Source organism: Pogoniulus pusillus, chromosome 3 (assembly GCF_015220805.1).
Source record: "Pogoniulus pusillus isolate bPogPus1 chromosome 3, bPogPus1.pri, whole genome shotgun sequence".
Lineage (NCBI taxonomy): Eukaryota > Metazoa > Chordata > Aves > Piciformes > Lybiidae > Pogoniulus > Pogoniulus pusillus.
This window is the reverse complement of record NC_087266.1, coordinates 48400364-48424433: the sequence shown is the minus strand read 5'-3', so window position 1 is coordinate 48424433 and position 24070 is coordinate 48400364. Positions and strand designations below refer to the sequence as shown.

The 24070-nt window shown below is 39.8% G+C and overlaps 1 protein-coding gene across 21 annotated transcripts in view; it reads right to left on the bottom strand.

Moving 5' to 3' along the window:
* Nucleotides 1–1851: 1851 nt before the first annotated feature.
* Nucleotides 1852–24070, bottom strand: part of LRCH1 (leucine rich repeats and calponin homology domain containing 1) — a 120389-nt gene continuing 98170 nt past the window's right edge. For 16 of the 21 annotated variants that reach the window (XM_064175440.1, XM_064175449.1, XM_064175458.1 and 13 more), the window contains 4 exons: nt 23382–23519; nt 21436–21513; nt 13030–13287; nt 4269–4358 (listed from right to left, as the gene is read on the bottom strand). In XM_064175440.1, the coding sequence (XP_064031510.1) occupies nt 13081–13287; nt 21436–21513; nt 23382–23519 (423 nt within the window). In that variant the 3' untranslated portion in view covers nt 4269–4358; nt 13030–13080. Of the gene's footprint in view, nt 4359–12288; nt 13288–19807; nt 21036–21435; nt 21514–23381; nt 23520–24070 lie in introns of those variants that run through there. The other 5 variants (XM_064175356.1, XM_064175420.1, XM_064175482.1 and 2 more) reach the window with 3 other exon arrangements.

Sequence of the window (24070 nt, the reverse complement as noted above, 5' to 3'; positions counted from 1 at the left end):
TGATAAAGAAGTCTACAAACCCACGTGAAGGAAGCAGCCTGTAGTAAAGGAGGTTTTTTTTTCTCTAGTTACCTTTGTGACTGTGTGTGAAAGGCTTACACTGTGGTTCTGGGTTTCTTAAACTTGACAGGTCTGAGAGGAAACTGATCAACTGATCTGGAAAAAAACAGTGTCTATCTGTAGCACATCTGGTAGCTCATTGTTGAAGTCAGTTGAGTGTGCTCATGTTAAAGATGGAAAAATTTAGGCTTGACAGTTACAGATCTGGAACAGTTCCTGGTGGTCTCATTTTGCCAGCTGCCTTGTGTGGGGCAAGAACACAAATGGTTCCAGGGAGCTGTTTATCTTACGTGCAAGCAATCCCCTGTAAACTGCTTCCCCATGGTTTGACTGGACCTGCATTGTTGCTTAAACATTGACTTGCTCTCACCAGAGGAAATATTAGGGTAGGTGTAGAGTTCATTTGCTTTTGTAAGCAATGCTGAATGCTCTCCTGTTGTGGTTTTTATTTTAGCCTCTGCTGGATTCTAGGTTGCAGGGAGGCCTGTGCTGGGAGCTTGTCTTTCTATTGCTGGTGATGGGCCTAAATTGCATATTGACTTTTATCAGTGTTGCATCTACCTGATTTTGAAGGAGGCTTAGAAGGTCAGGAATATAACACTGAAGAGTTCTCTGAAATGCTGAATGTGAGTTTTCCACACTGGAGATTTACAACAGACATTAACTCTTCATTTCTTATACAGCAGCCCAGCAGAGGAGACATTTTAAGCCAAAAATGCTATGCATTCAGATTTTTCCACTCCTACAATAGCAAAATTGGCTTAAAACCTCATTTAATGTGTGCCAGCTTCTGCATTGCTGTTCCTGCCTGCCCAGCACCCATCTAGCCAGCTGCTTTGCTATTGCCCGCGGATGAATTACCAGCCTGGAGTAGCAGTGGGCTGTGCTTGTACTGCAGCCTTGTGCCCAAGGCTTCCAACAGAGCAGCAGTGGAGTCAGAGTGGTCAGCATGGTGCAGGTACTTCTAATGATAAACATTCCCATTTGTGATGTGTTTTGTCTAAGGGATTAGGATAATTGTCTCTAAGGAAAAGGGGCATGGCACCTTTTTCACTCCCCACCAGGAGTGTGCGCAGCTGCATGTTGTATTAGAGCAGATGAACAGGCAGCCTTAACTCTGTAACTTGCTATTAGTGCTTTTAAACCACCTTTTAAAAGCTGCTGGGTTGATGGTAGGAAGGAAAATGCCCACTTTTGTACTTGTTAAAGTTATATGGCATAATTCTGAGGTTCCTTTTATACTGTGGGAATGGCTGTGGGGGAGCTTTATTGCCTGTGTCCTTTTAATTTAGAGTTCAGCAGGAGCTCAGTTACTCTATCAGCTTCCCCAAACACAACTTCCCAACTACAATTTTGGAGCTGAAAATACCTGTCTTATTTTCCAGTTGGTGCTCCTAGTAATTGCAGGCACCAATACCAAATCACCAACCCAGCAGTTACCTTTTGGATTCTATCCCTAGTTTAGCTGCAGAATTCCTTTACTTGTATCACATTGTCCCCTTCTCCATCCCCAAGCCCTCACCCATCATTCGCAGTGCTGCACTCTCCCAACAGCAGCTCTTCTACAAGAAACTGTCAGCCACAGGGAAGGTCATTAAAGGGTCTCTACAAATCATTAATGAGTTTTAATTCTAACTACAGGAAAGATTTTCTCCTCTACATTCTGTCCACCGCTTTGGGTAGTGCATGCATGTTTTATTGCACATATAAATAGTGTACAAAGAGTGAGGCAGTTTCTCTTTTTAGCTGTACAGTTTAAGCCTGCATAAAAGAAAAAAAACCCAAACTGTATTACAAAATACTTAGAGCCTGTTTATTTACAGCAAAGACTGAAAGACAGTAAAAGCAGAGGAAAAACAAAACTTTAATTATGAAAACCCAAGATTTGTCAAAATAATACTTACAAAGCTTCGTGTTGCCAGATATATACATGGTAAAAAAATACTCAGGAAACCTGCATTTTATTCCTCAAGATGCAGAAATCAACATTCCTATTTTTTAATACTCCACCTTTGAATGCTTTTAAACTTTGATAAACTCTGACTTGAAAAGTTACTTTCTTTACATTGCTCGTGCTTTTTTTTTGACAAAACAGGTATTTATTTGTGCAGCTCTGTAAAATACTAAAATACATTTTAATTTAGTGTTAAAGTGCACAGTACTTTTATAGGAAACGATCTGCTAGCTGCCAATCAGAATCACAATTTTAAGTCAATGTTCCCTCTGTAAAATAAACACTTCTTTGCTTTGGTTGAAGTAACTGGAGATGCCACTCACAGTACAGTCTCCCTGCCTGTGAGCCTGCTTTCCTCCTCCAGACAGGTTGCTGTCAGTTCATGCCAGCACACTGGCAGTTGGTGGTGTTAAAATGCATAGTCTGCATTCAAATATGGCATTAACTACTAAAACCCTCCTACTGGAATCCTGGTGTGTCTGTGAACGTAGCTGAATTCAATGGTCTTAAAAGGGCTAAATGGTTCCATGATTCTCTGTGGAGCTTCGCCTAGATACTCATAGTAGTGACAAGCACCAAAGAATCTTTATGCAACAGTTCTCTCCACGTTCTCTTGCTTGAATGCTTTGTCTCCCCACTGCCCTCTTTTTTTGCCATTCTGCATTTCAGACAAGCTGTGCGTGCACCACTGACCCCTGTCAGCCAGAACCTTTCCACCACATGCACCTTACCTGTCCTGCTTGAAGTTACATCACTAAAGCTTCTCCTCTGAGAAGAGAAACAGATGTTCCAGGCGGTGTGAGAAACACGGTGCTGGAACTTTGACGGTTTAGTAAGAAATTATGCTTCTAATAAAAGTAGTGCTAAGTACTTATCACTACTGCTTTAAAGTAGTGATAAGAGCCTTATTTTCTATTGCTGACCTGGCATTAGAAGTCTGATCCTGCAACCAATCACTACAGAAGGTTGTGCTTAAGGATGCCAGAAAATGAGAGAAGCACTTTGCCCAGCAGGTTTTACGTGCAAGATCAGGTCTTTGAGGTTGCCTTTGGCAATTTTAGCAATTTTTATCTCTTCCTGAAGTAATCACTGGAAAAAAAATTCAAACTTTTTGGCTACCTGGAAAATCTTCTTGATAATGTTCTTGTGCTGTTTTCCAATATTCGTTCTGTAGTGTTGCAGCCTTGCAAAGAAAATCAAGTGACAGTGCAAAATCAGATGCCAAGACACGTGGATCCTACTGCGCATCATTCACTTCCCTGTGGCAAAAGGCAGGTGCCTCGTGCATAGTAAAATAAGCAATCAAAAATATTTCTTCACATTTCTTTTTCAAGTTTACATCTTTCCTATTTTTTTTCCTGTCCTTTTTTTTCCCTTTCCCCCCTCTTTTGAAACATCTATATACAGCTAAACGGGGTGTGCTTTCAGTTTCAGCCAATCTAGTGTAGTGGGAGAGAAAAGTGCTCCTGGAATGTAAGAAACTCAAATGGAATGCAGACTTGATTTTTACCAATGCTCCCCAAATTCAAGAAACAAAGCCTGCCATTCCAGCTAGCTGTTCTTGTAATAATAAGCACCTATTTTGTTTGCTTTTTATCTTACATATTAGAAAATAGGATTTAAGGAGATCTAGAGCTACTGCACACCGAGTAGAATAAAAAATAACCAAATATTTATATTAAAATAAAGTGTTTAACCACAAAAAAGCAGTAATAAAATACAGTTTCCTAATTTACAGTTTGCATCCAAAGGATGAATAACAACTCACTAATAAATAATATTTATAAATATTTTGGGTCTGGATAGCTTTAAAAGGCAATAGCCTGAAGCGACTGCAGAAAAACCTAATGTGGTACAGGTCTGATTTACTCTCCCTGCTCCTCCTCCCCTCCCCCCCACTCCCAGTTGATTACAATGATTCTTAGTTGAATAATAAAAGGTATCTTGCTGCAAGACAGCTGTGTACTGCACACTTTAAGTGGCAGAGAGGTGGCTGTTTAGTTAAGTACTGTACAAAGTGAGCTATAAAAGCAGTGAAGCGTCAGTTTGCTCTAGAAAATGTTTCTGGTTGGCAGTTGGACGTACAGGTAGGGACAGCTTTAACCTCAGAGGTGTAAGGATACTCCTGGAGCACTGCGCTCCCGGCTCTTTGCAGCGCAGCTTGGAAAGATGGGCAGTGGTTTGATTCTCTGGTGGCACAGTGGAGCTGGTAACAGCAGAGAGTGCAGCTTCACGTGAACAAAGCTTGTTTCACTGTAGTTACGTCTAGCAATGCTTGAACTGTTAGGCTCACTTTTACCAAGCCCTTTTCTTCTAGGATATGATGTGGTAGGCAGAGCTTCTCCTAGAAAAAGACAAACAAAGGAGTAGAGATTAGGACATTCTGCACCACAGACCCTTGCTTTACATGATCACATTCAGAACACAAAGCCCAACAAGCAGGAACTGTTTCCCATCTTTAATCAAAAAGAACTTGCTGTTATTTGGACAAAGTCTCTGATGTTGCTCTCTTTATACCTATGAATTAGAGATCTGTTTGTGTTTTAAGTGTCAGAAACCAACCTGTTCTGTGGTCAGTACAGTATGTAAGCATCCTAACTAAGAGTGAAGGCCAGCAAGCACATACTGAACTTGTGATGTGGCATTTGCCTGTCACTTCATAGGGCTGGGTTTGGGGACAAAAGGCTGGCTTTATCAGTCAAAACCAGGGCTGCCACTGAGCTCAGACAGGTGGCTCTTGGTCCCAGGATATGCACCTTTGAAAGCAATCCATCAAGGGCAAAGCATTTCTTGCCAAGTGGTTAGAAACTTACTTTGCAAGAGACAGGAGTCAACTTGGTTCACAGCAATCATGCCCAGGCATGAAACCTACGATTGTCCACAGAGGTTGCTGCACCAGAAGACTCTCAAACAGTAAATACTGCATCTCCTCCAGGTAAGAAGGGAATAAATAACCACAGTGACTAAATGCAGGAAGCCTGGCTGAGAGATGTGGGCCTGTGTCATGACGAGATCGCTCTCCAGCAAGTTTTTCCTAATGTAACTGGACATTCCCATGAATGAAATCCATGACATGGTGAAATCAGGCAGCAGGTTTACAAATACCAATGGAAAAGCTGGACTACATCACATAAACAGAATTACAGCTGTGATACTCATTGCCACAACATGGAAGTCAAAAGTGTAAATGGGATGTCAAAAATACACAGACAGAAAGAAACCCCAAACAAGGCTATTAAACAGAAACACATGGAGACAGAGTCTGCCTCAAAGGCCTTCAACTGCCGTGGCAGGCAGCCTGAAGTTTGAACAGACACCAGCTACAGGATCTAATCCTAAGCATGCACACAGGGTACACTGGGGTTCCTTAAGATGAAGGGGGCTGTTCTGATATCACAGAATCGACCAGGTTGGAAGAGACCTATACGATCATTCAGTCTGACCTGTCACCTAACTCTAATTAACCAATTAACTAAACCATGGCACTAAGTGCCTTGTCCAGCCTCCTTTTAAACACCTCTAGGGATGGTGACTCCACCACCTACCTGGGCAGCCCATTCCAATGCCAATCACTCTTTCCGTGAAGAACTTCTTCCTAACGTCCAACCTAAACCTACCTTAGCACAGTTTGAGGCTGTGTCCTCTTGTTCTGTCACTACCTGGGAGAAGAGACCAACCCTTGCCTGGCTACAGCCTCCTTTCAGGTAGGTGTAGAGAGCAATAAGATCTCCCCTGAGCCTTCTCAGTAAAGGTACTTGGGAATGCAAACTTGTAATCAATACCTGATTAGCACTGAAGTTGCTAACAAAAGAAGGCAGAGATAGTGGTATCAAAAGGCAGAGAAGCCTCAACCAAGCAAAACCAAAATGAACAAAAACCCAAAGTACATCTACTACAAATGTATGAGGTTTACTAGAGGTATTTTGCCAATCTAATGTCTTGGGACAGTTCACAGAAACATCTACAATCCTCTCTGGTAATTTGCCAGAATTCACCTCACTTACTGAGAACACAAATGAGACACTGAAAGTGAAGTGTTAATCCCTTCACTCTTCCCTGCCTCGTTCCAGTACCCCTGCACACTAGGGTTTTTGTTTCACAGATTGGGTGGCTCACACCATGCCAGTATTTCATTAGTCTTCCATGCTGGACAAAGGGCATTGAATATCAATGCCTGTTGAATCCAGTGTATGAAAACGAAATGCTCAGTATTGTGAGGCTGCAGGTTAGGGATTAAATCAAAAAACCCAGCCTCAGAACACACTACCTTGCCAGACATTTATGTCTGAGAATAATCTGAATTCTTCTACTGAAACCAAACCTGATGAAAAAGCCACAGGTAAGGATGATTCATTCAGAAAAGCTTAAACTCTGCACTTAGAATCATAGAATCAACCAGGTTGGAAGAGATCATCCAGTCCAACCTATCACCCAGCCTTGTCCAATCAACTAGACCACAGCACTAAGTTATAACTAACTTCTAACCTTTGTGGCACCTTACAGCACTCAGATCTGTTCTGTCCTGCTTTTGTGCTAGGAATGTTGCTATTTTTCATAAGCACATCTTAGCTAAAAGCATGATGGATGCATGGCCAAATTCATGTAAACCTCCATCCAATAGGTTTTTTCTTTCCTCCTCAAGACCATGAATTCTCTAACCTTTAAAAATACATTACAGTAACACAGACTGTATAAAGCAACTTCTCTCTCCCTGTCTCTTCAAAGGAGGACTCCCCAACTGTGCTCTGGGAGTGAGTTTTACAGCATGCTCCTTTTCTATTATACATCATTCTTTGGTAGTGCTCGAGGCCAATATATTTGACAGCCTCCTCTTACAAAGAAGGTGGAACTCTGATGCTACTTTATAATTCTGTGGTTTAATGTGTGCCTGTGATGGACTTCCAAAACTGACAAAGAGACTTAAGCCATCTCCTAAAAAATGACAAATTTCATCTTAATGTGTCACAAATAAATTCTCTTATCCAAGCCCTAATCACTCTCTTCAGTGCTCTGTAAATGGCTTTCATCAACTCCGCCTCACACACCTCTCAAACCACAGCTTTAGCATAATATAATTAGCTAGTCTCAGACTAAGGAAAATCACATCCTGCCAAGGACAGAATGCAGAGCACATTGATAATCAACTTAGCTTTCTGCACAACAGCAGTTAACCTTGGCCCAAGGTCCCAGTCTTGTAAGTTCAGCTGCTTTTGATCACTGACAGCTGTGCAACTGAAAAACGTGATTGCAAAACTCTGCTTCAATCCTGGCATTTGGAAGCAACATGCCTGACCAACCAAAAGAACAACTCACCCATGGCTCTTAAGAGAATCAGCTTCACCCACTTCACACCTTTGGTAGGGCTTTTGTCCCTTCTACATGAGCACCGAGGCCCTAACACTTCAATATACTGGCAGCAATCGCCTCCAAAAGTAACTGTGTTGAAACCATCACTGAACCAACCCCAGAAAGACAGGCAGAAGAACCAGCTGCTAATTCTCAAGATCTATCTAAAACTGCTTAAAAACGAGTGCAGGGGGAAGGGCTGCTACTTCACCCATAGCAAAATTTAGATCTCCACTGCAAAATGTAGACCTTCATTACAAAACTGAAGATCTAGATTGGTTTTGTCCCCACGAACACCACTTTTGACAGACACATCATTGTTTTGAAGGAATAAAGATGCTTTGAAAGTCATCATGAAACAAAAGAACAAACTCCCTTTGATGGGGAGCTAAAAAATAACTAATAAAACTCAAAAAGGAGGCAGCAGCCAGGAGGCTGAGTCACAAAGCAGCACAAGGAAACAGTAAACAGCTGTACCCACAAACACACACACGTGCATGTGTGCAAGCTTCTGATCTCGGAACAAAATGTCCCATTCAGAAGGTGCAGCAGAAAACCAGGAAGACAGAAGGACACTAATCCCACAAGGATATGCAACACTTTACACATACATCTCTAAGATCAATTTTCTTTGGCATCAGGTGACTTCAAAGTCAAGAGCAGGCTCTGAATTGGTTTATGCAAGGGCAAGCAGCTTATCGATTCAGATCTGCTAAAGACTTCCCAAACAAGCTAATCGTTGTCACTGTATCAAATGGAGTGAAACGGCCACGCTGCGGTAACAGCAGGGCACACCTGCAACTGTTAGCAAAACACAGAGAAATGGAATTCTACCATTGGCCAGAGCCCTTCTCTTTCTTGCTTGCATGTGTAGAATATGGGGTTTCAGATCTCCAGGGGACAAAACAACACATCTGTAACCCACTGAAATGCTGGAATGTGTGGATGGGCAAACGAAGAGAAGAAGTCCACATACTGCCCATCATTTAACACTTGGAGCCAACCACCTGAAATGAAAAGTCACCACAAGTAACATCAGGGCTTTACACCTAAGCAAATTTATGCCAGCATATAAAACACTTGCAAATTGTTAAGCCAAGGCCAAGTTTGCTTCCTAAAAAGTTGAAAAATGATAGGAAATATTTTATTTTTTCACATATCTAAGGCAATTTGAAAGGATGTCTTTTAGATATATATTTTTTTTCCTTACCCACTATTGCTGTGGATGGCTGTAGGTGCCCAAAAGCCCTGAAGTTACCATTCAAAGTCCAAAAGAAAAGAGAAGGTTAAAAAAGAGCACAGTGTTTCAGGCTGTAGGTGTATTTCAGATTTGGTTTTTTCCTTCTTTAATTTCCAATGGGAGATATTAGTATGTTTTGTAGAGCATACACTCAGCACTGCAGAAAATCCCTCTCAAACCCCAGACCATCATTACTGCAGCTGAAATTCTGTATTTGGAGCCACAGCCAGATAGAATCATAGAATCAACCAGGTTGGAAGAGACCTCCAAGATCACCCAGTCCAACCTAGCACCCAGCCCCATCCAGTCAATTAGACCATGGCACTAAGTGCCTCAGCCAGGCTTTGCTTGAACACCTCCAGGGATGGTGCCTCCACCACCTCCCTGGGCAGCCCATGTGCACCTTCAAAACATGCAATCAATTGCAAATGTTGACAAAAGTGTAGTTGCAGATTCTGGGCTTTTACAAGTTCTGAACTCGAGGCAGAATGTTTTAAAAATAGACTACTGCTTTTTTTTGCCAAAATGCCTCATGGTTTCGTTCAGAAAATAGTGAACTGAAACTGCAAGGGAAGTTAACACAGACACATATGAAACAGTAAGAGGAAAAGTCTACTTACAGTTAGACCATGACCTTACACATTACACTTCCAGAGATGAAGTGATGGAGTAAGACTGTTTTGCAATCAAAGTGGAATGGATAACTACCTTAAAGTGCTTTATAGTGCTCCTTCTGCATAATGCAGCTCATGTGCTAGAAATGAAGGAAATGGCAAAGGTTCACCCAATCTGCCCTAGCATTTTTTTCTACACCTGCATATTGTGACTGCTTATTTTTTGTCTTTGATTTTTTGTAACAGGAATGAAATGCAAAGAAAAGCCTGGCTGAGGCACTTAGTGCCATGGTCTAGATGACTGGCTAGGGCTGGGTGCTAGGTTGGACTGGATGATCTTGGAGGTCTCTTCCAACCTGGTTGATTCTATGATTCTATGAATATTTCTTTCTCTGCAAAACAGGAATGTGGCAAAAAAAAAAAAAAATGGAACTTATTAATGTGACTTGAGTAGAAAACTGGAGTAAATATTTGCTCATGTATAAGCAAATACCCATTCATTTTCAGGGAACTTACTAGGGACACGATGGGATCCATATGCAGCTTTCAGCTGTAGAAGCTTGTTACTGTACAAGAAAGAGGTAGTTGAAGTGTAGTACACTGCACATGAAAACTCTGTTTTCTGGCTCAAAGCAAAAAGCAAGCCAAATCCTCACATCAAAGTGCAATGCAGTGCAAACCTATTTTACCTGTGTGTGCATCCACTCCAACTTGTATTTACTGCTTTAGTGCAGTATGGATGAGATGAGCTCCTCTGGACAAAAGAGAAGTCAATATGATGGGTGCAGGTGAGATGGGAGCAGAACAATTTATGAAAAAAAAATCAGTTTGAAAATATCTACTGACAAAGAAGTGAAAGGAGAAAGAAATGGGGGAGCAAATACAATTTGTGTTGTCAATGAATAGGGAGGTGAACTACAATGTACTTTCTTTTTAAAGCCAAGGCCATCAACTTATCATGGGACTGACTGGCTGCCCGTGATAAGCTCCAGTTGTATATATCTGCATGCCTCAAAATTGGGCTCTGTTCAAAGGAGAACCACCTGCTGGCAGTTTACTGTTGCTGTCCAAGCAGTAAAGCCACAGGAACAGCAGCACAGCAAAAGGACTCTGAATTAACAAACCGATTAGACTGACATATATGTTTTAGTTTCCACTTCTCTGTTCAGTGCCTTCATGGATGGGCAAACAGCTATTTTTCACATCTACAGAATGTTTGAAATGTAATTTTGAGAACCACCATCATATTCACCCTTAGAGAAATGTGAAGGTTGTACCTTACTGCCTTCCCCATAAGATCTGTGTCTATTTGTTAATAACTACGAATAAACAAACAGATACAAAACTGGACAAGCTTGGTGCATAATAGTAAGGCTGTGCTTGTCATGAAGGAAGTAAATTCAGTTTTCACATTGTGGTTCAACTCCTAACTGCAGACAGTGTTTGCAGTGTTACACTTTAATTACTGTGTGCTGTCATAATTAGAAACAGTGGGGAAATGCACTCTGTATTGAAAGACAACTCTGCACAGCAAGCATCAAGTTAAAACTCTGGGCAGTTGGAAGAGTGGGCTATGTTCAGCTGGTCTACTCTGGCACAGTCTCAGTGCCTAGCCTAATAAAACACTCAAAAGCACTGAAGACACAAGCTTCCATTTCTGCAAGCTGGAAATACAAACCACACCAATCTACTACAACTCTTGTGTCCTTCCCAAAGCTACCAGGTACAGTGGATAATCAGACATAGTACTGGACAGTAAGACAGATGTGTGCTATGAGATGGCAGCAACAGTTTTCACCACCTGAGTTTCTGATTAAAAAAGGTTAAAATACACTCACACATGTAGACTGCTGCTACGTAAGGAGTGCGTAACAAAAGACATTGACTGGAGGCGTGATTACCACTGTGGGAGCAGGAATAGGATCCCAGCCCTAGAGAGGGCATCGCTTCTGCCTCAAATAGCAACACTGGCATTCAATTAATAGATCCTGAACCCACTCAAGCTTCACATCACTGTCTCAGTTTCACGAGAAAAGCAACACTGTTAAAACAAGACAACCAAAATCAAGACAAAGATCTGACTGGAGTAGAAAGTTAAATGTCAAGCTGTGACTCTGAGTAAGCAAGGGGCACAGTTAGAAGACAGGCCTGCGCAGGATGAGGTCACAAGTCTACAGCTACACATCGAAATAGCTCCCACCTGTTCCTCAAGCATACAGAACCTGGTCACTGAAGGCACTCTTTACAGTAGCTTTGTTACAGGCATGCACGGCAAGCTGCTAGACATTAAGCCCTTTCAAACAGAGAGAGAAAGATGCAGCCATCGTTTGACATGAATGCTTCCATCTTAAAAATACATATCTCATTGTATAGTTCATCTTTCTTTCTATACATTTGAGTCATGGAAACCAGAAATAGAACTGCTTTGAAATCTATGGGATGGTGCTATTTGTAGTTGGGCACTAAATGACAACAATGTGGCCAGAATAATCAGCAAGATACAAGTTCTTACATTAATTACCCTGCAAAAGTCTACAGGGTTTCTTTTGAGTATACTGGAGAGTAAGAAATGACATTTTCTTTCATGGACACAAAATTGAGGTCTTTTCTTGAGCTAGCCTGAGACTGAAGTATTAATGGAGTCAACAGCATCTAGGCCAATACTGCAACACCACTGTAGGTTTATATTCAAGGTTTTATGTTTTCCAAACTATTTTCATTTCTGCATTTCATTAGGGAGTAAAACACACAAAAAGCCTTACTCAAGTTTTACAACAGACGAACAGAACACAGAACTAGGAGGGAAATGGAGGCCATGAGTCCATCACTAACCACAGGTAGAGTTCAAACATACCAAAACATCCTCCTGGCTAATGTTTTTCTGATCAGGATGAAAAATCCAGAGCTTGCCAGGTGAACTATTTTCCTGGCTACTTTCTCTTCTCTACAGTCCCCACACAAACACACAAACAAATGTTTCCTGCTTTTTTCACAACGGATGGAACGGAGACAAGATAGAGATGTGACCTGCTTGGCATCAGACATAAGAATGGTAGATACAGGACTCCAACAGCTTAGTCTCAGACTTTCTTATTGTATCACACTCTACTCCACGATCTTCACCCTGAAACATTCTATTATAGGTTGCTCATGCCCACTACTAATTTACAGTCATCTCTGGAGTGTAACATAGCACCTGTTTAAAAGCAGTTCAGCTCTGCTTTGTGCCACAGAAGAAAAAGATTATTCTATGGGATCAGGAGGGAAACCAAATGTAAGTAGGAAAATATAACTGCTCCAGTACAGAATTTAATCAGAACAGTAGAGATGGCCAATAATCTTTAAAGGTACAGTACTCTTGTTAATGCAAAGGACTAAAAAACTTATCAGTACTTTGAAAGATAGATTTCTTCGTGCTCTTAACACAAGGCATGTTGAGGTAATTGGCACCAACTCAGAAAACACTATCATCTGCTGGAGTGGCACCTCAGCTGCTTCAATACCTGCTTCATTCTTGGATTACCACAAAAAGTAAGAGGCTCAGTTCTGGTTAGCTTGTGGAAAACCCCAGCAAAGAGTGGCTGCAGTGCTTTAACACGTTTAGTGTGTTGCCTAGCTAACACAAAAGAAAGCAAACTATTAACAAAGAAGCACATCAGTCTTAAACTAGAGGTAGAGGGGAGAAAAGAGATGAGACTCGCCTTCAAGATGCCACTCCCTCTCTCCTCTATTTCAAGAGATTAATAAAGATATCACAAGGAAGGGAAGCAAGGGAAAGGGAGAAGTTGGTAAGACAAAGGAAGGAAATTAAGTACCTGTAGTTTGTCAGAGACAAAGCAGAAAGTTTGTGTGCACATGCGAACAGGTTATGCTGTTAGCACATTCCAGTGATAAGTGATATACATCAAGACTATAAAAAGTATGTGGAAAAGACAAAAGCCTATCAGATCCCAGGAGCGAAAGGTAGAAGTTGACTGCGGGGGTTTCTCCCCGAGGGCGAGCAGAGTATCAACAGTCTTTCGAATGTGCCGAATATCCGCCTGCAGGATGTCATACGGAGAGCAGAGGTCAGCCTATCCCGAAGGGCAGCCACCAGAACAGGAAGAAAGTGCACAACATTAAAAAGAGAAAGAGATAGATCAGTAACTTAGCACAATATTCCAGCACAAACATGTAGGAGTAGCTTTTGCCTAGCACTGCCTTAGTCTCTAGACATCCCAGCCTTATTTCCTCTAAGTGCTGAAGCTATCATACAGCATCAGAATGTTAAGGGGGAAGAGTTGAGGCCTTCAAATGCTTCCAAAATCACACCCAGATTCACAAGGGTGAGGACATGCAAATGATCCACTCATTCCAACAAGATTCGCACACCTTTGTCCATCTGGGCCTTACTGAAACATTTAAATGGAACCAGCTGTACAATCTAACCTACAGGACAGCAAACAGTGGGTTAGAAAGCTGTTAAAAGCACAAGTAGCAGCAACATGAAGTCTCAAGGATAAGCACTTAAAGAAATGGTTAGAAGTATGCAAAAATGTCTAACACAATAATCTAAAACTCCATATTCAAATACCCTCTTAAATGATATCCTGGGGTGGCAACTGGAAAAGGCAGTGTAGTACTAACTGTACTTACTTTTAACAGAGATCCTAAACTGATGAATTTGACACTAAATTCCTTAGGTAGAATTTTAAGTTATTAGCAAGTTAAGATTCTCATGCTTCTCTGGACAGTACCAATGACTTCATGTAGCAATGATGAAGTGTAATATGTAATATTGATATGCATATACATTATAGTTAACATTCAAATCAAACCAGCAACAACTAGTACTTCCAAAAAGCAGTCTGAGGTACACCATTTTACACTGCAAGTGGAGCCTTACTGGCAACAGAGGTGGCAAATACTTACTGAATAAAATTATATGAAGAAAGAAAGGGATCCCCTCTTTCAGAGGAACACAACATTTCTTCAGTAGCTTTTCAGTCTCACCTGCTTAATGAGCTGACAGCACTTCCCATGGACAAAGACATGGAAGTGTAGATGGCTGGGGTTTGTTAATGCAAAGTTTCAAGGTCTAGTTGGCAATAAATTAGATTTTAAACAGTATTATAAAGGTCCTACCTTTATACTCCATACCAAAAAGCGACTAGCAAATGTGGCAGTCACAGCTGTCATCCACACACACCCCAAAAAGACACTTTTTTTTTGGGTTTGTTTACCATTACAGAAGCATAGACTCATAGAATGGTTTGGGTTGGAAGGAACCTCCAAAGGTCATCCAGTCCAACCCCCCTGCAGTGAGCAGGTCTGGGTTGGAAGGAACCTCCAAAGGTCATCCAATCCAACCCCCCTGCAGTGAGCAGGTCTGGGTTGGAAGGAACCTCCAAAGGTCATCCAATCCAACCCCCCTGCAGTGAGCAGGTCTGGGTTGGAAGGAACCTCCAAAGGTCATCCAATCCAACCCCCCTGCAGTGAGCAGGTCTGGGTTGGAAGGAACCTCCAAAGGTCATCCAATCCAACCCCCCTGCAGTGAGCAGGGACACTCTCCACTAAATCATGTTGCTCTGAGCCTTGCTGAGCCTGCTCTTGAATATCATGACTGGTTCTAGCTTTAAACAAGAGCTAAAAGCAGCAAAAAAGAAGCTTTGTTATTTAGGCCACCAGGTAGACAGGAGGAGAAAACCACCCTGCCTAGCAACAACACTGCTATTTTGTACAGTCATTTTTCAGAATAATTGCAGCTGGAACAATAAACTCAGTGTAATCATATTTGTCTTTTTCTAAAGGATGGAAACCCACAAAACAAAACATGCTGATCTTGTTTTAAAATGGTACAGGACTGTATCTGAGAACATCTACACACAGAGAAAGTGTTTACCAGAGAAGCTACTATTAGAGTAAGCAAACTCCCCACAACAGACAACCATGCAATGTATTTCACTTTTACTAAAGACACCAATAACCTGAGAAGATGCTGGATTAGTTATTGAGCTAAGACTCAATTCCTACTGTTTCCAAATATATCTCCCAAATAAATATCTAGGATAGATTGAATTTAAATTTATATTTAAAAAACAACCTGTCAGAACTTTAAAACAAAGATTTTTCCCCCCACATTTTTGTCCAAGCCTCCCCTCCACCAAAATCCCTCCTGCAATCAAACAGAGAAGGAAGCAGTTTCACAGTTTGAGAGGCAGCTGGCAATAGGCTGAGTTTTTACAGCCCAGAGAGCTTGCTTAACCAGAGATTAACATAGCAAGCAGCATACAAGAGAGGCCAAAGAGTATAAAACCAGCCAACATATGCAAGAAACCACCTTTGGGAAAAGTCATGCTGTGCTTTAGTGAAACTCAGTGAACCCTGGGGAAATCTGAGAAGTGTCTGATCAGTTTTGCTTGGTTTTGTGTGTTCTGTGACACTTGGTGAACATTCACAACTTACTAACTGCAACATTCACATTGTATGTATTTTAAACTTCTGTAATGCAACTCCAGATTAAAGAAACACAATTTAAACTATAGCTTTGCAGCAATGGTGAATGTGTTTCTGCTTAAGTTACCATAATTTAATCAATGCAGTGAAATGAAAATACCAAACTGAAACAAGGACATCATAAAATAGTGAAAAAGTCCCCACCTCAGGTCTCAGACACAGCCACCAACCCACCACAAGCAGTGCCCTTCTCCTTTTGGATGCTGAAATCATTACTAGTAAGAACTAGAAGTATTCATCATTTTAACCATTACATTTATGGACTGATTTTTTATGTCTGTGAAGCTACCTGATTAAATCATATAGCTGCCAAAATCATGCACACGGAATAAAGGCAGGAAGACAAAAGTGGAAGGACAAGAGCACGACCAGCTGTTTGTGTGCACAAACCACCCTCATTCTACATGCTCCTGCAGCGACTGTGAAAACAGAGCATTGCAAAACCAACCTCCTCCAGTTTTTGACTCTGGTAAAAAACGTTAAGAGTAAGTTTGCAGAAGTGTGGGGAAAAAAGATGACGTTTGTAAGGTATATGCACTATATTCAAAACACAAATGAAAGGAACCTCAGAAGTGTGCCCCATACTGAACCACTCAACTCCATACCATAAGCCACACAGTGTACGTTACCAAGTCCAGCACAAAAGGGTGGAGAAAGGAGTCATAGCTGGTAAAACTTACTGCAACTTCTTGGATGCCTCATGATGAAACTATGGAGAAGTAACTGATTATGTGAATTGATCAGAAAACAAGCATTAAGTGGTAATGAAAATTTATCTTGCATTAACCTGAGAAACACAATTACCAGTCGAACAACTAATAGGTGGAGAGAAGATAAGACACTGGACACACTCTGTTTGGTTGCTTCTTACTTTGTTCTGCCACTTTTAACATGCAAAAGCCTTGCTTGATTGCTTTCCCCCGCCCTGTTCTACTTCATTAGCAATTCTTACATTAATAAAAGTCATACTGATTTTGAGAGCAATTCTGTCTGCTATTGCAACACAGTGCACCTAGATTTTAGCAGAGGAGCTGAGATGCAGCAATATCTCCTGTTTGCAGGAATCAAAGTCTGAGCAAGGGGCCTTTTGTAATCTGAATTTTCAAATCATAACTTGAAACCAAAAAAAGCCATTTCCTGCCATCTCAGTCCTTTCTGTTCTGTATGTGTATGCCAAGTAGCTGCCTGAACATTTGAGAGAGACACGGCAGAAGTCCCTCACTGCCATCCAAGAAATAACTTTTCCCACTACATTACGCTGCACTGCTACCGATGTGCTGGAACACGTAAGCTCAACAAACCTTCTGCAACAACTGACTGTGGAAGACTTCACTTTATCACTACCCTTTATCAACAGAAATTACCATTCCAGCATTAAATATAACTTAATTCTATCTCTTTTTTTTTCCCCAAGACATATGAAGACTGACAAGGGGCACCTGAGTATGCAGGAAAAGACTCCTTCCTCTTTGTTTTTCCTTTTAATCTCTCTGTGTCATTTCTCTGAACTGAAGAGGCCCCAGAAAGGGCCAAAATATGCTGAAGTGCCCAAACTGTTAAGATTATTACTGTAATATGTAGATCATAAAGTTGTCTTCTTTGTAAAAAGGCAACAGTACTTTGCCCACAGTAAAAATACTTTGTTCAATTTCCATCCTGACAAAATGCTTAGAAGGTCCTACTTCTGACGTGTCATAGCTATTTACAGTTGAGAAGAAATGCAGAGCAAATCTTGTACATGTTGCCTTTCAAACAAAATCCTGCATTTCCAGCTTGCTTTCAGTTTCAATTTCACTTGTAAGAAGGTATTCAGCCCACCACAAATCAGTTACTTTTGCATTTTGGCAATATTACTGCTCTGTAATATGGATTACCAGGAACAACAGCTAGCAAGAACAAAAGCTAAAGCTTCATTAACTTAATGAATTGCAAATTAAAATGGGAAATTCTACTTCTTGGCTACTAGCATGAAAACTGATTCTAATGTGACAACTGACAAGTTGAAGAAATGTATATGTATATTATTGTCTCTCTATATAAATATTTTATATATATATATATATATATATACTTATTTTACTAACAGAACAATTGCAACCAGAATATTTCCACTGCTTTACATACATTCTCCTGGGGTAGGCATTTTAGACTCTGATGATCACTTTCAGTATTTCTGGGATGAGATGTCACTTGCAAAAGTAAAACTCCATCAGAACTGGTACACTTTGGAAGCCAGTGTTACACACAAGAGTAAAAAGTAGCTTTATTTTTTAAACCCAGAAAATGAGAAGGAGTCAGTGCAGTAGAGGTGGACTGGGTAAGCATTACAGGTGGTGTTAGCAGTGGGTTCATATGACATTAAATCTGCTGCAGTGAATGACATCATCCAAGTACTGCATGCCACTCTGAAAAATCCAGTAGGGCAGGCACCTCCTTACTTATCACACATCCACTACCACTTGCTTATTCAGTCTGCAGCAGAAAAAAATTAGGTTTGTCATTCTATCAGTATTGCAGAGCAGACTTAACTAAAAACTGTCAAATTGCTTAAAGTGTAAAATAAAGTCTTCTTCTGCACCTTTCTGAGTGACAAAAATTGCACCTTATCTGCCACATACCTCTTGAGGCCCACAGCAGCCATTTTCTGAATCTTCAGACTTTCAGCTGCTTACCTGCTACATCCCTTTCTCACATCAAAGAAAAATCCAGGCTTGTCTCCAAAAAAAAGAGATCATTTACAAAGGTCTCTGGTGTGGCTCTACAGGAAACATTAGTGGCAAAAGGGGACACAAGTTGATTGTCCTACAATTGTCACATATTTGATAGCCTATAACGTGGTAAGAGTCATGCAATTTAATTTCTTATTAAAGGGTGAGGACTATATGTTTTAAACATCCCTTTTCCTTTTGATCAGGAGCATCATAAGGCCATTAACAGGAAGTGAAATCCTCACTTACTGAAATCCTCAGGCATTCAAAGGCTTTCAGACTCATCCACATGCCAGGTGATTACAAAGCGAAGCTCATGTTCCTGAATTCTGTGCTTGTGATTTTTTGGGCAAGGTACCAACTCCTGACACTTATGATGGTACATTTGGATATGGATGCCAATTGTGTGTTTCTGCACTTGGATGAAGTTTCCCAGGATCGTTCTGGGGAAAGCCAAGTTTGACCCAAGAACTGAATGCTGAAAGCCACAGAAGTAAGAACCATGCACATCAGCACAACAGAGTAATTACTTAGCTATTTCCTTGTTCTCACTTGACATGATTTGACAGGACATTAAACCTGCAGAGGTCAAGAAATAGGAAGCACTCTATTCCATGCCATAAATATGTGAAAACAAACCAACAGGAAACACAACCATTTTAAATCCTTAAAAACCAGCAGAACTTCAAGCTGATGGTCAAGAACTGACCATGGACAGAAGTATCCCAGACAAGCCTAGTAACTACAAATGTTAGGATCAACAAGCAGAACCTGTCCCTTTCCCATAAGATGCTTGTTTTCAAGCATCTTCTCTGGCTTGCCTAGAGATAGTTAACCAATGTACAACTCATCAACCTGAAGCAGCCTTAAACTCACCATCTGTGGTTCTTTAAACACTTTGACAGCTGACTGCCATATCCTACAATTTATGCATTCCTAAAACTTGTCCCTCCAACACACAGCAAAGTTCTAGCATCTACCTGCTAGTTTCACAACATGATGGATTTCCACAAGATATGGAAAGCATTTACATTGCAAATTACTGGCAGATAACCAAAAGAAAGTGCTCAGTATATTTTAAACTTGTCACAGATTTACAACTGAAAGGCATTATGTTAAAGTGAATGAATTATTTTTCCCTGCTCAGGAGAAGTTAGTACTTACTTAGATTCATTGAATGGTTAATATATAAAATCAGATTGGTAAGATCTGGCCTTTTACTTAAGGCTTTGTGTACTCTGCAGCAAATACACTTTGATAAAATAAAATTTAAGCAAATACACTTTGATAAAATAAAATTTAAGCAAATATACTTTGATAAAGTAAGATTTAAGCAAATATACTTTGATAAAATAAAATTTAAGAAATCCTAAAAAAAAAAATACACTAATTTCAATAGAAGCATTAAAGAGAAGGTGTAACAAATACATAGAAAGGTCTATTAGTGGAAAACAAAGTATTCTTCCAAAAAGACTACTTAGAGAAATCAAAAATAAACACAGAGAAAATGCTTATCTCATGCATCTGTAATATCTCACCGCAAGGACCTTTGTAAATACTTCTGCTCTATTTCAGTTTCCAAAAGATCTCTTGACAACAATGAAAACATCTCCTTGGTCTTTTCTTTCCCAGCAAAATACAGTCAAGAAACCCAACAAAAAACTATCTGACTTGTATTCTAATTCTCTGAATAAATTATGACCCATCAGAAGGCTAATGAACTTTGGAGTGGCTTACAAACACTCTGCGTTGTCTCCAAGCCCACAGCGCTGAGATTTTGATCTCCTTTGAAATTAAATTTTAACTTGGCTATGAAATCATTCTAGAGAAGAGATTATATAATTACAAGAGCTAAATTAACCATTGTGATGTAGAACCTAGCCTGCTACACCAAATTCTCAAATTAAATTTAGGATGAATCATTCACTGAAGCTGTAAGATGAAGTCTCCCTCTCAGAATTCCTACCAAAAAAATGTTACTTTTGCTGTCCTCCAAATTGAGTGCTATAAGATCAATAAAAGCTAAAGACTTCATGCTGGAATTCTTCCCCAGTGTGAAAGTTCTGCATTACTATCCCTTTCCTGAGGGGATGGTGTGCCAAAGAGACACAAAATACCCTTTTGCTTCATCATTCTTGAAACACAGACTGAAAAGAGCTTGGTCTTCATTATTCTGTCATACGTAGGCAAGAGTGAAAATACATCATGTAATTTTCATGTTTTCAGATTAAAAAGGTCCTTGTATTACCCTTTACCTTCTTTTGAGGGTCATGTATTTGAAATGAACACTTTCTGAACTGGTACTTCTAAATCATAAGGGAGTCTTTGAAATATTCCCAGCGCCACTACTGAATTCATTACGCTAGTTGTGAAGGTGTTCTCCCTTATTAATGTAAGAATAAATTACATGATGAAAGCTGCCATTCCTAAAAGCAGAAAATATCCAGCATTTCCATTCTTTTTTTGTTTCAAACTTCTGAAACACATCTACGTTAAAGAACTTTACTCCTATGTATTCTCCATACATAACAGCCTTTTTTTCCCACTGCACAAGCGTTTCAGCACAAATGAGTGTGTTATTAGTCACTTTCACAATGCATACAGCTGAGTACTTATTACTGTTAAAAAAAGAAAACCATTAAAAAGAATGCAATCAGTCTAAAAGCATGAAGTAAAATGCAATTATATCATGAAAACAATTAGCCAAAAATTATCCCAACTATATTTTGCATACTACTTAATGATCATATTCTTATATATGTTTTATGGCAAAGATAGGGAGGTATTGAGGATAAGACTGAATTACTAGTTTAAGACAAAAGTTGCCATTTTGAAGTGCTATGACATGAACCACTTTAAGCTAAGAGTAATATGAACCAAGATTATTTAGCCCTATCTTATTATGCATCAGTATTGCTGAAAAAAACTGTAGCTCATGAAGTTATCCTTTAACGCTGAAGTAACTTGTGCGTTTGGCATTTTGAATCCATCTAGAAATGACAGACTTCATTAAATTACCTCTGGAATCCCCAGCTTTCTACATGCATCCAGAAAGTTTTCCACATTTCTCCTGCATTTGGCCATGCTAAGTTTAGGCTGTAAAAACAAGAAAAAAACAGTTTATGTCAAAAGAAGTCAAAAACGTTAAAGTCATCTCATCTACTGCACTATTTATCCACTGATGCAGCATCTGTATATTTCTCCTGAAAACAATGCATAAAATTACCTTTTTTTCCCCATTACACTAAAAATTTTGTGCCTACAAATGCAATCTGACTACCTAAGTTGTAGATGCTTTGTGCTTCTACTTAATTATTAGTCACCAGGACTTTTAGATCTCTACTTGTTCACATCCAGCTTGTGATGCTTTAAAACTTGTATGATTTGTGACGGGCAGCATTGATTTTCTGGACAGCAAGTAAACACATGAAGGATTTCAACATACATTATAGAGAATAGACTTAATTTAAGCAACAACCTCTTCTTAATTTTTTTTATGTACTCACAAATGTATAGTAGCTATACACAATTTTAATGTCTCTGTTCTGTTACTGTACCATTTCAAATGCTTTGTCTCTCTCAGAACTACTCACCAAAATACCATGTTATTAACTCCCCCCAAAAGCCAAACAACAAAATCAAACCCAAACAAAAGAGAAAAGCCATAGTTAATGCCTGAAAACCCACCTAAACCAAGAATTTGCTACAGTAGCAAAGACTTCACAGAACTACATCTCCAGGCTAAAGTAATTTGAATGCTGTTTCAAGCATGAGAACATCATCAAAAGTCAAAACAAAATTAAAATGGATTTCAAATATTTGCTTGTTGCTATAGGAAATAAAAACAACCACCAAGATTTTTATCTTAAAAAAAAAACAAAACCAACCAAAACAAACAAAAAAAAAACCCTAACAAAATACACCAAACCAAACCAAACCCCAAACCCAACAACAACAACAACAACAAAATCAAAATCAACCAAAAGGGCTCAAAAGCTCACCACCAAAACTGCTCAAAAGCTCAGCACCAAAACTGAAGTTGTTGCCCCAGAAACTCAAGGTTTTGTGTTGTTTTGGCAATGCCCTATTTTTACCACAGAAGTAATTTAAAACCAAGCCATAGTAAAACTCCACTGGGCCATCTGAGAAGATGTCTTTTTCTTAACATCTGCCCTACTGTCACTCCTCACACATTGCCTCTGAAATCTACATTCTGTATGTGACCAATTTTTAATATATACATGAAAACCAAACCAAGCAAAAATGAACACCAAAAAACAACAAGCAAACAAAATCTCTTCAGAAAGAGAGTGGTATGAGGAACCTAGAACGATGATCTAAGAAAGAGACATCAACAAACAAGAGAGAACACTAAGAGAATTAAGTTTCAATAAATGCACACAGAGATTACATAAATTTGGTGTGCTGAAATCTTTGGGCTCTTAGGTTTTGTCAATTCAATATTGTACCACTACAGCACATGTTTCAGTTTCATTTTGTGTGCCACTTAAAGCAGTAACCTCTACAGGAAACCAAACAGAAAGAATATACTAACAAGTGCTCCAAGTTCTTTAGTAACGTGACATCTGCTAAAGCACACGTTGCTAAAGCTAACCTCATAGTTTTCATTCAAATAAAAAGGGACTAATCCTTTTAAAAGGCTCTCAGAACAAAACCTTGTAATCATAGAATTTCATACCATGCTGAAGAAAAAAGCCATTAAGGGGGAAAAAAAACCCCAAACTGAGTTGTTGCTAGATCAGAGCTGGCATAATTTTATTCACTTACAGCTTTGTGTGTTTATTTGTATGAATGCACACAAAAAACATGTGGATTTGTAATAAACATCCTGAACAGCTAAGAATACTGAATGAAGAGCAATCTGTTTCACATCATTTGGCAATAAACCTGTACATCTTTTAACATCACTCACAGTCCAACAGAAGAAGAAACACCTGACTTACTACTGCTGGTGAAGGTACATGTATGCTTCCTACAGACCGAGGGCGAACGTGATTCACTAAATGGCACAGAACTACACCATCCATCAGAGCAGAGCCCAAGTCTTCAGGCAAACAAATCTTTAGCCTTGTTTCAATGTTCTGCAAATAGAAAACACAGGCACATTTTACTATAAAAACATGGATTGAGAGGTAAAACCAGAAATCACAGAATGACAGAGGGTGGAAGGGACCTCTGGGGATCCCTGAGGACCAATCCTCCCAGCTATTGCTGCTTTGTCTAGAATAGGTTGCACAGGGACGTGTGCAGGCAGGTTTTGAATGACTCCAGAGAAGATGTCACAACAGACTCCCTGGGTAGTCTGTTCCAGTGTTCTGTTACACAAGAAATAAAGGATTTTCTCCTTATATTTAGGTGGAATTTCCCCTGTTGTACTTTGAAACTACTGGAGAGTTTTATAGGGAAAAAAAGGTCTACAATGAGACTGGGAAACTCATCAGGTGTGACAAACTGCTCTCCAATCTTAAAAACATTCCAACAGACAACTCTTACTAACTCTTACAGATAATTCTTTCCATTATCTTACAAGAGGCACTTCTTAGTCCTAGTTAAGCCTCCTTAATGTCATTACTCTCTACTAACACATCACCTCAGTCTATGCCAGGTGTTTTAGACGAAAGTAAATTATTCT